Source organism: Pundamilia nyererei, unplaced genomic scaffold (assembly GCF_000239375.1).
Source record: "Pundamilia nyererei isolate P.nyererei 1_Seehausen unplaced genomic scaffold, PunNye1.0 scaffold00044, whole genome shotgun sequence".
NCBI lineage: Eukaryota > Metazoa > Chordata > Actinopteri > Cichliformes > Cichlidae > Pundamilia > Pundamilia nyererei.
Window position 1 is genome coordinate 3,842,515 of NW_005187445.1, and position 16,506 is coordinate 3,859,020.

Sequence of the window (16,506 nt, forward strand, 5' to 3'; positions counted from 1 at the left end):
GGGCACTAAAGCAGCCAGTATATTATGGAACTATATATCTTTGTGAGTTGCCATTAAAATTTTTTACATGTAGTGAGGTTACTTCTCTTGCAGTCTATTTATTAATGCAATGCTGGAACATCAGAAACAACAATGAAGCAAAATCCGCAAAATCTGAAGCAAATGAAAATACTTCCAACTGTTCCAACTATTATTTTTATTTTTATTTTGCAATAAGATGCACACATCATAGGAACACTGTATAAAGGTTGATTTGGAAGTAGTCACAGGGCCGAGCTGGGGAATGCACGAAACTTTTGGCATCTGCGTAGACACACATTAAACACTGAGCATTCACACAAAAACTGCTTTCACCTGAGTCACTGCCACTCCTTCTAGCTATAAATATGCAATGTCCAAAAAACACGTCAAATGGAGAACACGTGCCACCTGCATAGTTCAGTAATGCAACACTAGTAGTACTGAAAACATATGAAGTTGTCACAAGAACAAAACACCATGCATTTGTAAATACAATATTTCCATTCATGATTCTGTAGTTTCCACATGCATAAAGCAATAATTTATAAAATCTTAAAGAAATATAGGTTTTGGCAGAAGGAGGAGGGTATTCACTGTGACTCGTTTTGGTGACTCATTTCTAATATTCTTCTTTTTATCTTTCCATCACAACGAGGAGAGTTCCCTGACTTTTATTGTGTATTTTCCACTTTGAACTCTGTATAGGCACATCACCCTTCGAGCCAGATGCTGGCAGATTGAACACTTGCACAAAGGCATTCTCACACTTAGGACAAAGAAGTCACAGATAATGGACTAAACAGCTCATTCTAACTTTTCTTCTTTTATATCGATCACTGAGGTCTCAAGGTTAAAAGTGGAGCTTCACTTAGAAAAATGTTTTCACTTACTTGTTTTCACTTTAACTTTTATCTTTCTGTGCTGGATAAAGACTTTGTCCTTTCTAGACTCTCAGAATTACTTTCTCTTTCTTGAGAGGAAGAACTGAAGACAGTGACATGTTGTTTTAGCCTTGCTTAAATGTGTACACATATACATAGCAGACATAAAGTTAAACATAAATGCACCCTTCTGGAAGTCTAAAGTTAAGAATTGAGCTGTATTATGCAGCTTTTGCATTTGCATTAAAAGTCTTTCCAGCACAAGTTATTTAGGTCATGAGATCTTGGTTTCATAGTCACGGCCCTTTGAAATGAGTCACACCTTCAGGAAGGTGTTCATAGAGAAGTCTGATAACTTGCATGATGGGAATAGTATCTGTTGCACTATAATTGCCAATTAAGAGGGAAAATATGATCCAAGGTGCCCAGAATTTTTACATTTCAGTGTGAAACGTAAGGAAGCTTTATATTATTACTACAGGTCTCTTGAATTTCCTTTTTCATGTATGCAAGCCATATATAAAGATTTGTTTGCTCAGCAAATGCAATTTCAGTTCAGTTTTGTTCCTCACACGGCTGCTTGGAACCTGTAATTTCAAGAATGGGGAGGAGGGAAAATTCCCTCCGGCAGTAAGAGGTGTATAGCTTCAACTTTAAGCCATTTCCTTTCAACCAAAACAAGTTACTGCATGAGCATGGAATGTCCCATATGGAAATTTGCATACAAGCGCTATTAGTGACACAGCCGCTAAAAATTTCAGTTAGTAATTAATTAATTAAGTATGCCACAGTTATTTGGGTGCACACTGAATTCCAACTGAAAGTTCTGGATAAGTACACTTTCAAAAAACATTGAACTTTGCCACTGGGCCAGCCATGCTGGGGTTTGCATCCATGTGGAGGAAATTCAATTACATAAAAAGAGAAAGAGACACAGAGAGCGATTTTTGCTCCTAAGTGATTCAAATTTAGGCTTTATCATGATTAGTCGGATGGTATCTTTCCTCAGCTTCTTCATCGTCTGATTCTTCATCCCTAGTTTGGGGCGCAGAGGTCAGCAGCAGAGTGTCTGCATGGACTTCTTCATCATCCGACTGGATCACAGGTGTGTCCACGCCACTCGCGCTGCTATCACTGGAAGCAGACGATGTAGACGAAATGCGAGACTGCGAGCTACGGAACGGCTCATTTTGTCGTTTCAGAGATGCACACTCCCTGTAGACAACCTCGGCATCTTCATCGTCTTCATCGTCTTCCTCACCCTCTGCAATTAAAGTCTGTTAGAATATGTTGGTACCTGTCACCATGTTTAAAGTCTGAACAGGGTTTGATCAGGTTCACCCAAATGCCCCTTAATGTCATATAAAGCCCTTAACTTTTGACCCAAACTGCCCTGCAGTGTTATTGTTATTCAAGTGAGTTTTGTCCAGAGAAGTAACCAAAAATGTCAGTACACCTAAATATTAGAATATATGAATCAAGACAGTATTTCAGCACAGCACTGTGTCATTGTTTGACAAAATATAAAAACAAAACAAAAACATTTTTGTAACAAAATGTCCTATTTTGAAAACAACATTTGTTTTATGAAAGAAATGTTTAAAAAATTCATCACCAAATGTACACAGATCTTGAAAGGGCCAGAGTAAGTGGTGTGCTTAAAAAATGTCTGCATCTATGTACAAGAATAGCTTTTGAATAGTATAGTGCAGGGGTCAGCAAACTTTAGGACCCAAAGAGCCATTTGGACCCGGTTCCCATGTAAAAGAAAACACTGGGAGCCGCAAATACTTTTTGACATCTAAAATGAAGACAACACTGTATATATTGTTTTTTACCTTTATGCTTTGTGTGAACAACTAAGGTGTGTTGCTTATGAAATCCATGAAGTGCTACAGACAAAATTACATTTTATTTATGTAATTAACACATTTTGAACTCTTAAAGAAATATAACAAAAGGAAAGACACCCAGCTGAACTAAAATGATCCAGCAAACAAAACCCTTATATCGCCTTTGGGCTTTTGGGCTTTTAAAATAATTTTAAAAAAGCACTATGCTGCTGAAAAAAGAAAAATAGATATTTGCAAAATTCTTCCTAAATATGTATTTTACCTGGTTTATGTGTGTGGCGGGGTGTGGTCTGCAGCGCCGCTGCAGGGGAGGCGGACGCACCTGAGCAGCAATCACACCTCGCCACCTTAAAGTCTGTGCCATCTATGCTGTTGTTGGTACGTGTCGGGCTGTGAGCTGAAAAGCTACAGCCGGCTGTATGCGTACAGCAACCGTGTGTGAAAAGTGGTCAATAAAGAGATGCTGAAAAGCATGTTCATGCAAACATCGTCGGGTCTGCCGTGGTACAATGAGACTTCTGCTCCTGAACCTCTGAACAGCAGGACTGTAAGCTGTCATCTGTGAGGCGTGAGCGGTGTTTGTTTTTAACATAGTTCACGGTGGAGAACAGCTGCTGACATAACGTGGATCCGAAGATCCATAATTGGCCTACCTGGGGTTGAAAGTCTCGATAAATGCACGGCGTTTCGGCAGGTACACCGGCCTCCGCGAGTGTGACGCTTATTTTGAGCAATGAAAAAATAATAGAATATAATTTTATTTTTATATTTCAATATCACAATAATCTTCCAATTTAGAACTACAGTACAAGTTTAAAAAAAAAGAACTAACATAAATAAAATACACTTCAGCTAAATACTTGTTTATTACTAATTTATTTTCCCAAACCACACAGAGCCGCACTATAAGGACTAAAGAGCCACATGCGGCTCCGGAGCCGCAGGTTGCCGACCCCTGGTATAGTGGCAGCAGATTAACTGTGCCCGAGAGGCAAACGGTGCACCTGGAAGTGGAGACGCCAGAGCTCCCTCATCTGCTTCTGAGCCTGAGTTGAGGAACACATCAAGGGCTTCATGATCCGATACATCCATCAGGTCCATCTGCTCAAGGGTGTCCACATTCACCTCCATCGAAGAGATACTACCCATGGGGGCTGCATGAACAGGATATAACTCACACATTATCATGCTCATACCTATCTACCTGTCTATATATATATAATATATATATATATATACATACATACATACATACATACATACATACATATTAGTTGGGGATTAGATAGATTATCACTCACGCTTCCTATGGTCAATCTGCAGTTGGGCAGTAGGTAAGTCATTATCCATGTCATGCTGGTAGACTTCTTCAAAAAAGCGCCGTCTCTCTTTTAGTTTTAGGTGTTGAGCAGAGTCATTGTTTAACAGCTTCTGAGTCTTGTCTGTCTCAGCTGATCAAGAAAAGAGAGAAAAAGACAAGAAAGCACATTAAAGCACTGGCTTTACATTCCTTTCAATGTAGCGCTGTGGTATACTAATAACTAGGAACACAAGGTGTCTCTTTTCTAGGGTACAAAATGTGGGTTTCTTTTCTTGATACAGATACAGGCTCTAGAAGGGCAGCTCTTCTGAGTGCAACATAATCTGTTAGTCAGATAAACATAACAACATCCTCGCCCAGTAGTAGTGGAGTAGTTTCATAAATCAACCTAAAAATGTACTTATAACCTTATATTTTGATTCATTCTGTTCGGCCTTTAGATGGAGTTAGGTTTAAACAGCTTTTTCATGAAAGTTGGCGAACAGGAGAAAGGTCAAGGGATCACGTCACCTCACATTCCGTTTCATTGTCTGCATCTTTAGAAACGTGTAGCCACCCATTCCTTGGTAGTTGAGGTGTGTTATATACCTCATATGAGCTGCAGTACAGGATTAAAAACTAACCAAGAAAATCTAATGCACGGATAAATTTTTCTAATGCTCGCCTCATAAAATCAATAAAGAAATAAAGGGACAACAAAAGTTTCTTTTCATTTTTTTTGTTCTCTTGAATTCAAACTCATACCATGAAACAGATGACATGGGCCAAATGAATTCCAGAAATGCGAGTGTAGCCTACTGGTCAGACTGGTAAATAATAATACGTTTCTTTTAATGGTAAATAATAACTGCGCAACCGTCATGCAAATAGAAACAAGTGTTATGTCGTTTCTGGATTGATTCAGCTGTGCTTTTTTTTTTAGTTTTGTCAGTAACTTTCACATTGTCCTTTAAGGCTGTGTGAAAGTCATTGGATTTGTGGTGTAGTTCACACCTAGCTATCATGCCAAGAGCTGAGTAATAACAAAATTCTGTAAATGTTCATTAAATATGGAAGGACGCAGGACAACAAACACAGCTCAAAAATGTATCTCTGACAGCACTCAAAATTGTGTTAGTCTAGTCACAAATTTTGTGTCTGATACGTTTAATGAGTAACTAAAAAGAATGGATCGTTTGCTATTTGGAAGGGCGGTGATTCAATCCCTTGTACCTTCAGTCTATGTGATTTTCAATAGCTTGGACAAGATACTGAACGTTGTTTCGCACACATACATTGTGCGTGTGTGTGTTTAAGTATTAGACAAAATGTTTAAAGGCATAAAATGAAAGTGTTGTATGAGGCTTGTAGGAGAAGGTGCTTTGAATACTCAGCTGGAGTAGAAAAACACTATAAGTAGCAGTCAATTTACCAATGTTTTCTTGCAGTTATACGAAATCAGTATCCTACTTTAAGTCCCCATTCACTTCTTAACATTACACTACTTTGTACTAACAGTGAAACTCACTGATATGGAGTCTCTATTGAGAAATTGTCATTTTTGCTTTTCCATACTTTATTCTTTCCTCTTCTTCTTTCTTTATTGCTCTCTTTCCATGTTTGTTTCACTCAGCCCTTATGTAACTTTACCTAACGCAAAGAAATGATGATGCTGGTCTGACCTCTAGTGTTCACAGTCAGACTCACATATAGTTGGTGAATCGGTTCAGTGAAGTCTGCTGAAGATTTTAGGGAAATGGAGCTATTTTTAAACTATTATTATGAAAAATAAGAGAGTATTTGTCCTCAGTTCTGCCACATGCATTGTCCTCTACTGGGTCGACAGGCTGTGATTGTGTAATTGTGCTACATCTTCCTCAGCAAACACAGGGCCTCTTTCCCCCCCAGGCACCCTTAGCTGACACTTTGAGTCATGTCATCATTGTTTTGGGGATATGTGTACATGCATGTATGTGTAAATCTGAAAGTGTCAGCATGTTCACATGACTGAGTGCTTATGCATTTATGCTATTTAGTTTGTATTCTGTCACTCAGTGAACTCAACATGCTTTTGATGTCAGCACATGAAGAGAAGTATTTACTTTTCTACACTGAGCATTAATGTTCTCCTGCCTGAAAACAAAGACAACAGCCCATTTGTGTCACCCTGGGTCCTCCTTAATTTCTTTCTCTCTCCAGAGACCTTGTTAGTCTGCCGGGTACTTTTTTCTTCCCTGGAAGATGTGTCCACTGTCATCCATGAGTGATAACCCAATATTCTGTCATTCAATTGGTCTGAGAAGGAAGTTCTGTCCCTTTGCCTGCCCCTTTAAGCAGTTGGTGGGAAGACAGTCATTGGAAAAAAGTGTACTGTGTTTTTAAGCATATACCAGTGCCAGACCATAGATGTAATAAATGAACATGTCAGTACTACACTAGCTTAAAAATACAAATATACTCAAACCATCTGACAAACTCAACTGTTCAAAGATTTAAAAAAACAAACACTTGAGACTCACTTGAAGAATGACTTTCATGTTAAAACGGGCAATGTCAGAGATATAATTAACATGTATATATGTTAAACAAACCATAAAGTGGTTGCTGGATTTTGCTGCCAGTTGTTAGGTGAAGTGGATCACAGAAAAGGGCTTCACCAACAGCTTTCTTGTAATTAATTTGGTCACTATCAGATTGCTGTGATCACCCATTTAGTATGGAAAAAATGCTAACTTCTTTACAAACACTACTACTGGCTGAATGTCAGTAAAGCTTGAAAAAATGTTGACTTTTAAAGCAGAAGTTGGGTCTCACTGCTGCAGACATCACTTTTACTTTGAGTCTCACTTCAAAGTAAAAGTGAGTCTCCATTTTGGATTTTTGTTCACACTGCTTGGAGTATCACTCCTACTCGGAGGGCAGCTGGTGTGTGTTTGCAGGTTACCCTGCGTCTTCCATGCAAACGACCAAAGCAATTGCACTTTCACCTAACGACTACCACCATCCGCCTGCAGCCTATGGCCAGCTAGATGGCAAATACACATTTTTTCATTGCGACTAGTTGTTTTCGGGGTTGCTGACAAGTCAAGTCAAGGACTGTGTGACTGGGGCCTTAGCTGATGATTTAGCACTCCAACCCCTCTGATCATTTCTAACTCCAAAAAATCTATATGTTGACACACATAAAGCAAAAGCGAAGGCCTTCCTGCCAATAGTGCAGTGATTACATCTGTTTTTCATATAGAGTTGCTAAAGCTTTAAATGACATGGCTTTATTAGACTACACTCCAAAACAAAGTTGTTCAAATCAACAGTGAAATGCAGGAGAAATAGTATGAAACTTAATATGATCTTTGACTAAATAATGATGGAAATGCAAACTACTAAAATCACCCTTCCACCATCTTGCCACCTGCCAGTGTCCATGAATATTTTTGAGGAATCATTTGGCAAAAGTGAAATTATTGATACAAATTAAGTACTTACTTACTTAATAATGATGAAACTTGACCATGATTAAACTGAACAGCTTACATAAAGTTTCATTTTGCCCCTTGGCCATATGGAAGTCTCTTTCTCTCTCTGTATCTCTGTGACTCTCTCTTGCCTTCGTCCTCTTTGTCTGTTTATCTAAAAATCATATTGCATTACTAGTTGAGTTGAGCAATGGACATGTCCAACCCACACACAGTCTCAGCCGCATGTCCCCATCTGTCTGCCCTGACGTGGGAGAGAAACATATATGTAAAAAACTGACTCATTCAGATAACCTTTGGGTTTCCTGCCACACTGCTGTGGAAGACGTGTAGGACTTATCCATGCAAACTGGCTAAGGTTACATTACTACCAGGCAGAGGTCATAGCTTCTAGAGGGAAATCTTATGCTTTTGACAGGGATTATTGTTGTTATTAAATCCCTTATTTAAACAGGTTGTCACTGAGATCAAGATATGTTTTTCTTGAGAAACCAGTGAACAAAAGACAAACTAAAGAGTAGACTGACTTGTAGACATGCAGACAGATGATACAAACACACATTGTATACACATGTATACATTACACAAATATACAGTAACTTTCAGGGACTCCTATGTACTAATGAAGAGGACCTAACCTGTTGTTTGGTGTTTTCTAGTCAGCATAATGACATCATACTATATCATGCATGATTCCAGATTTTATAGATATAAATTAGATGTTGTATTTATAATACCATCATCTGTGATGGTATGATAGTGCAGAATGGAATTACTACCTTGCATATCTAGAACAACAACATCAGGGCATGTACAGGTTTTAGAGCAACATGTCCTCGCATCCAGACAATGTCTTTTTCAGGGAGGGCCTTGCATATTTTAGCAAGACAGTACATTAAAGTAGCAGATGCTGCATGGTGGTAAACATGGCCCTGTCACAAATTCTGTGAGACATATTGCTGCAATTAAATTCAAAGTGATTTACTTTTTTTTTCTTGAAATAGTAAACTTTCTCAGTTTAAGCATAGATATGTTTTCTATATTCTGTTATGACCAAAGTGGAGTTGTGTGTGAGATTTTCAAATCATTTTCTGTTTTTATTTGGAATTGGGGGTTGAATAAGCGTTACAGCTAATGATAAAATCTCTTTTGACCTGACATTGCAAGTACTGTGTGTAAATGAAATTAAAGACCAGAGTTAAGCTGGAAAGAGAGCCCTATAGATAAACACCAGACAATTTTCAAGACTGATAAAATAGTCGTAAATGGTGGAACACATCCATTTCTGTTCACACTCTTATATAAATGTATGCAGCAAAATACAGGTCACATAGAAAACGCTTACTAAAGGTGGGTCAGCAAAGAGAAAGCAGATGATGTGTGAGTTTTACTTTGTTTTGGAAATGCAGGCCTCAGGACAGGAAGCTTATTAACAATACAGAAGAAAATAAAATCGAGAGAGTAAACGAAAGGAAAAATACAAGGCTACAAATATGTGGGTTCCAAATTGATTTATCATATTTATTGCAAGTGTTACTGTGTGTTAAAACACAGTGATATAGTTACAGTCACTGATTGAACCAGAAGAAATACTTATGTATAACTGCTGTGTGCAAGAACCACCTTCCATCTCAAACTCATTCTGCTGATGATTATCCTGGAGCTGTAAATGTGCTGTTATCCATAGTGCTGTATAATAAGATCCATTAATTAGAAATTGACTCCCAGTTAGAGGTAAGTAGGTGGTACGCTAATAAGCTAGATATGGTATCTTTTGAATTTCACATCAAACCAGAAAAACACATTACATAATGCACTTTTCCTCCGGTACTTTTGATTTTGTGCTGTGCAACCAATGCTTCTTTATATTTTGCTAGGAAAATGAAAATAGCAATTTATTGAAGTATGTGCAAACTATTAAATTAAACCATTTCAATATAAATGCAGTATATAAGACAAAGCACAGCCTAAACTATCTTGCAAGCTTTCTTGTAATTTATTTAAGTAGTCTCCAGGAATACTGCTGGCATTCAAGGATATGCTGGAGAGATCATGTCTCTCGGCTGGCCTGAAATGCCTTGGTGTTCCCCCGGACAAGCTGGAGGAGGTGGCAAGGGAGAGGGAGGTTTTGATTTTTCTGCTTAGGCTGCATAGGCTGCTTCCCCTGTGACCCGGCCACGGATAAGTGGAAGAAAATGGGTGCATGAATAGATGGATGGATGGAATCCCACGATGCTTGTGATCTCTTACATGACGTGTTCCCATCCCCTACCCTGACCCCTCCAGAAATCCTTTCTTGATCTCAACCCACATCATATATACTTAGATCTTACTGTTACATAATACTTGTACCATCCTCATCTGCACACCCTACACTGGACTCCTACTGCATGAGGACTTAGTTCAATGGTTTGATTGCAGTGTATATTAATGTGTGCAGCCAGAAAAAGAGAATGAAAGAAAGTTTTTCAAAGGAGGTTTTTCAAAGAAAGCTGATTGTTGTTCTGCATCCTGAATCTGCTGTGTATTATCCCTGGTTTAAAGTAACTGTAGTGTCAGTGATTTGAGGATAAAGAGCTTTTTAGGTCTGCTTAACTCAGCTACACCTCTTTCTGACAAATACAAAGAATGCAGTGCCACCATGCATGTTTGATGCTTTTGTTATCTGACATTGCATAGAAATAACAGAGTTTGCATTAATATGGAAAGTTTTCCTTCTTCTTATTCTTATCTACATTCCACATTCTTTTTCTTTAAAACATTTCCATGCATGCATTGATGTTGATCCGTTCTCCAGTGAACACAAAAGGTATTGGTGATGTGTGAGTTTCTGAGCTTGAGGATATATATGAATTCCAGGGCCAGAGGTGACAATTAAGCTGAAGCACATGATTTTCTTTTCTTCCTTTTGTTCCTTTAATCACCGGGGCATGATGCAGTGTCCCCTTCAGCTGTTCTGCTTCTGATAAACTGCAATGCTTGGCTTTTATTATTGGATATAAGTGTCTTTTCTGTGATAACAACATTCATCTTTCAATATATGAATATGTGTTATTGTAATGGTGCAGCTGTATATCAAGAGTTCTCTGCCACTGCACTAGGCGCTGGAAACAAATGTTCCTATTGAACTGGAGAGTCACATGGTGTAACATGTAATCCCCTTGTGGCAAGTGGAAAGAAATCCCATGATCATCTTTCCATTTTCAGTGAATAGAGATTGGGCGCTTATGTGCGTAAGAGAGCTGATACAGCAGTCACACTGCATGACCAATAACGTGTGACAGCCCATCCATCTTAAACCCTATCCTTTCTCTCCTACATCTCCTAATTCCCCCCCGGAGACCCCCATCTAACAGCAGTATACAGCTTCATAATTTTTAGAAATTACTACTAGTACCGAGCCAACCACTCCTTTCTCCTGGCTTTGTAGCAACAGTAGTCCATCAAGCATAAATCATTTATGAGTGAGGTCACTGCACCACAACAGCCACCTCCCCCGATGTGGTTCCTCACTCCTTTCGCTGCCCACACTCACATATCCATTAAACACACAGCCATGTGGCAGATAGTAAATCAAGACTGGTCATTTACAGTATGCTCTTACTATAACACCCAGCACCACCATTATACTAGCCTATGTTATACTGCAAGAGACACAGCCTGAAGCCTAGATTCAAGAATACTTAACAGTACATTAAACTACAGTTTAATACATATGTGGCATCACTCTTTCATTTATTACTTAACACTTTTTAATGCTTCTTAATACTTTATTAGTTATCTCTCATCTCAAACTCCTATGGTAAGATTATATGTAAACCTCCTCTGACCACCCACTCTCTATATGTCTGATCAAATTTTCTGTTCCCAGGCTGTTCCCATTCCCAAAACCATTAAAGCACTTCACTCACAGCTGAAAACAAAGATGACCTCCAGCCATGCCATATTTAGGCCAGTCTAAACAGTGCTTTTATCGGACATACATTTTTATTCATCTTCCTGTGTACAGTACTGCCCATACACAACCCCACAGACAAAGACATTATTAAAGAGCACATTAATATAGCACATTACTCTGTGGACACTTTAACATTACACTGGTTCAATTATAAATCTGACTGTGTTTCCCCAGAAAGTAAATCAGAGTCAGCAGATCTTTCCTGTTACTATAAGAAGAAACTCTAAGAAGTAGTTCTTATCCTTTCACTGTGATTAAACAACATCAGCATTACTCATGTTGTACTTCTGTCCAGCTCATTTAGCAGAAAGGAAAAGTGGGATCATATAAACTGATAAATGAATCATGGGTAATAATTTATTACCAGATTTCAGTAACAGTCTTTAAATTAAGTTAACATAACATGCATGTCATACCTACTGTCTACCTACAAAGTAGAGTGTATGTTGTTTTACTATCTTATAAAAGAGCCTAATGATGCTAAATGAAAGATGTCATGTGAAGGAGATGTCAAATATATTTTGAGGCTCTGGATGTTGGGTTGTGAGTCATGTAAGACTGTTGCACTAGGAGGAAATTAGAAATCTCAGTTGTATATTAAGACTTTCACTGCCTGGAATATTCTGAAATGTGCTCTTGAAAGCAATTTGTTAAATTACCCTCGTAAACTGAAAAAGAGCTACAATACTAAAGCTACTAAATTACTCTGCAGAGTAATTTCCAGTGTGGGTCATAAAGTTATGCACTGCAGGTCTGTTTACGGCTTTGTTTTTCTAACTACATTTCTGTTAACTCATTTACTTACATGCCTGACGTTTTTTGAGGTTAGTTGACCCAGTAGACGACATGGTTTGATGGTGTGGGACTGGTCGAAGAGCCGTTAGAAGCCTTTGAAGGTGTTGAATTTGTCTTGTCCCCTCCTGTCAAGGCTCCAGGACAGAATGCTGGTGTGTTTGTAGAGGATGGTCATCTATCCATTACATCTCCTGGCTTTGGTACGGGCGTTATTAAAGATGTAACATTCACATTATCTCCCTTTGCTCTTTTCTGTCTTTTCTTCTGCTCTGCCTTTCCTGCTGTGCTGGCTGACTCTTCCTCTCCCCTCCCTTTCTGATCGCCTTTGCTGTTTTTTCTAGGTTTTCCCTCTCACTGCTTCACACTTTCATCTTGGCTGCCTCTCGGTGTCTCGCACGCACACACGCAGTCTTGCTCATTCTGTCAGACAAGCTCAGTTGTGTTGTATGGTGGCGTGTGTGTGTGTGTGTGTGGCTTGAAGGGGTTGATAGTGGGCTAGAGCACTATGGCCTGTACCAACTGCTTATGAGGGGGGTCATCAGGACATCTGGATTAGGAGGAGTATAGTCTTTTTACATAACACTGAGGAGTGTACCAAATATAAAAGCCTCCAGTTTCAGTTATCCTTGATAAACATAAGTTTTTATTATTTGCAAAATTAACACAGTTTTGTTTTGGAAGTGAACTCAAATAAGAAAACTATATGAGAAAAAAACCCATGACTGACTCTATCATGTTCTCACAGGGTGAAAAAGCTGCAAAAGTCAAAATATCAAGGTAACATTAGTCAATGGATTTCTGAGTTATCTCACCTTGTGACAGATGTGTGTTCTGCTTCCAGTAAAGAAAACAAAATAGTGCTTTTTCAACCACAGTACCACCTTCTGGCATTAAGGAAGTGCAGTCAGACATGGCAAAATGCAAGGTGTGACTAATTTGTCTGCTGGGAGATTATTCTTTTACATCGTTGCTTTAGAAACTATTTGTCCCTGAGTATGTTATATCTGCTTCTGTTTCTGTTAGTGTGACATTTTAAGTTTGATAAATTGTAGTTCAACCCAAGTAATTCAAATTTGGTCAAGTGTGGAGTGACGGCATTTTCTTCTACGTTCATTTACAAACATTTGGACTGTATAATAAAGGGGAACACTTAAATACTTATGTAAACATACTATTAAAAAAAACAAAAAGAGGATAATCAGTTATGTGAAGCTTCAGTAAACTAAAAAAAGTTATGCCCTGCTTTTATTGGAAAAGTTCATAGTGTGCGATATCTACTTACAGTAGCTTTGAAAATGGAAACCCGTTGCAAGGACAGAATATTGTTGACTTTTCAGGAGTTCTGGCAACTTAACTTACCTTTTTGCCTAACTTGAATATTCCTTTGAGGTTAACAGTAAAATGAAAGCTTCAGTGGCATGCATTTTTACCTTCAGAAACACAGAGGTTTCTGTTGTCATGTACAGAATGAAAAGATCATTAAAAAGACACACGTTACCTAAAATACTTGTTTAAAAGCACACATTCACACTTCATACGTGGGAGATGGAGTTACCAGGCACTTAGGATCATTGCTGGTCCTCACTCTCCCTTTCTCAGTACGAGTCTTCAAACATTCAGTTGCATCACACTTCAGCTGCAACTAATGCCATGGAAAACAGTGCAAACTTTGTAAGGAGAAGAACAATAAGATACGACCGATCGTCTAGTTTTTCTATGAAATCTGAAGTTCTCAGTATATTCTTAAAGTTGCACAGCTCAACAGACAATCTGTTTAGATTTATAACTGAAGGCACTCCAACTCAGCAGTGTCCTGTACAGCCTGACTTTGGGGACTTACAGTAACTCTTATGGTGGCTGATGTTTCTAAAAAGAGAAAGATTTTGCTCTCAACATATAAACCCTTATCCACTTAGAGTATGTTAGCCTACTTCTCAACAACTCACAATCCCTCATTTGTGAGTTAATATTGGCACCTGCAGGTGAAGACTGTGTATTACAGCTTATTTTAGTTCACATATCAACAGAAACAGTTTTTTCAAAAACTCAGTTTCTGCGTTTACATGTGAACAATGAAAACAGAGATTTTTTATTAAAAATAAAATGCTATTCAAAATATCACATTCTGCTGTGTGAGGATATTCTGAATAATTTGTATTTGTATTGGAAATTAAAATATTTGTGAGATATTATGCATTTTGTGCACATGTACACACACACACACACACATAAATGTATTGTGTTGTCCATAGGAGAGAGTTTTGTTATACAAAGACTGGAAAGCAGAATAAGTTTTTAAAATGTGGAATGATACCTGAAATGTTACGAATATATTTACATTTATTGATAGACATAATAAACAACTTTTAACTTATTGGGCCACAATGTAAAGTTGAAAATAGTATCAATAAGCCCAGGAGAGATTTGCATGCTGTTGCTGATGCAGCAGCATGGAAGGTAGGTAAGGTAAAGGCTTGCACATGTAAAAACTGAAACATGCTCCTGTAATTGCACTATAGGCTATATGCTGGATTGGAATTACTGAGAGCAACAGTTTGCAGAAAGGAAGATAGGAAGCAGCCATATGTAATGCAATGCAGGAACAGCGACTCCTTTTATTATAGAGGAGAGCTTCCAGGATTGGTATCATGACGGGATCGTAGACGACACTGTGTACAATCGAAGTGATTGACAAATGTAACTAATAGCAAGAAAATGACAAAGACTTGAGCACAATTGCATGAAGTTATTTACAAGGAAAATTACAGGTGAGCAGTGAGATTTCAAGTATGCGGCGTGAAGACCGACTGACCTGAAGAAGTGGTGAAGAAAGAATGTCGGACTAGACCACTGATGCTGCAATAAGCTTTATATCATAGGAGAGTGGAAGCAATGTAAAGGTTAGATGAGCCACCAAACACCTGGGAAGCAGACAGATGTGTGACCACAGATCTTCCTTATTCAACTTCTACAAAAGCTTCCTTTGTTCTACAGTAAATTGGACTAAGCAACATAAATGAGCTTGCCATACTTTTTTTGGTACGTTAAATGTGTGTTTGAAACTAATTAGTAAATAAACATCCTCAGTTAGTTGGCTAAGGAAAAAGCTAGCTATCAAAAGAAAAGCTGGTGTCTGTTCACTTTAGACAATTTTCCATGCAGATGAGTTAATTTACCCTAACCAAACAATTTCAGTTGTACTTGAATGCTCATTAAAAAATCACAGTCACTAACTGTATAGGCCTCTGTTACTGTACTTTTATTAAGAGCATTAAACCTTAAGAACAACAGGTAGGACTCTTTCAACTCCTCCGCTGAGTTTAAATTATTATTAAACAGGATTATGTCTTTTCTCCACATATGTGTGGACAGTAACGGTAAAATAAAACATTTGAGTCAATTAAAAAAGGGATCAGCAATTCATTACTAGTGTTAACTGAAGAAGAGAAGATTGAAAAGACTGAAAAAAGACTGATATACCAGTATATCATTACTGATGCAAATTCACTGAAATGCAGCTGACATACTGATAACAGGGATGGTGCCCACAAAACAAAACTGGGTTTAACCAAAGCTGGCTGGTTAAAAAAAGGCTCTCTGTGTGGAAGCGGTTTATCTCTGTTTGTAACAAACATTAAAACTATTTAAACTCTGGTAAACAGTCTGAAACAAACCCGCCTCTCCTTGAATTTTTCATCTTTGTTCAGTTGATGTTAAAATATCAAGTTAATTATACCACTACTGCTTTTACTCAGCAAAACATTAGAAAATATAGCAAAGCCTAAAACTTATGAGTTGAAAGCAAATGATGATTTTAGAAATATGTTAATAAGTTAAAATATATGCTTAATTTCATTTGAACTATGGCTCTTTTTTCAGCATAAACTCATTTAGCTTTGGTGGTTTTGGTTTGGTTTTGATTCTGTATAGCTTACATCTTTTGAGAGATAAAATATGAAACATTAAAACACTGTTCAAAGCATTAAAGGAATTTTAATTTTTAATCAAAGTATAGCATAAAGCATCATCAAACAGGATATTGATCTGGTCAGATAAATAGCAAAAGGTGTTGTTTTGGTGCCAATTAAATTAATCAATTAAATTAACAATAGGTTCACTTAAGGGGAAACAATGAGAAATCCCCTTAAACAAGAACGTTACTAGCAAAATTCTAAATAATATAAATTTCCACAATTCGAAATGCTGGGTTAAAAGTTTTCAC

At 37.9% G+C, this 16,506-nt stretch overlaps 1 protein-coding gene across 1 annotated transcript; it reads right to left on the minus strand.

The window, feature by feature from the left end:
• Positions 1–613: 613 nt before the first annotated feature.
• On the minus strand, positions 614–12,721 carry LOC102194424 (dysbindin-A-like). The gene is made up of 4 exons (XM_005731801.1): positions 12,295–12,721; positions 4,057–4,206; positions 3,760–3,909; positions 614–2,166 (listed from the first exon to the last, which is right to left on the minus strand). Exons 1-4 carry the CDS (start codon positions 12,335–12,337, stop codon positions 1,871–1,873), a joined length of 639 nt encoding a protein of 212 aa, XP_005731858.1. The 5' UTR covers positions 12,338–12,721; the 3' UTR covers positions 614–1,870.
• Positions 12,722–16,506: the final 3,785 nt, after the last annotated feature.

Coding starts and splice junctions, on each gene's coding strand:
- LOC102194424 (XM_005731801.1), bottom strand. CDS start 12,337: ATGTCGTCTACTGGGTCAACTAACCTCAAAAAACGTCAGGCAT. Junction 3,910..4,056: donor GCAGATTGACCATAGGAAGC/GTGAGTGATAAT, acceptor CTGTTCATGCAG/CCCCCATGGGTAGTATCTCT. Junction 2,167..3,759: donor TCTGGCGTCTCCACTTCCAG/GTGCACCGTTTG, acceptor CTTTAATTGCAG/AGGGTGAGGAAGACGATGAA.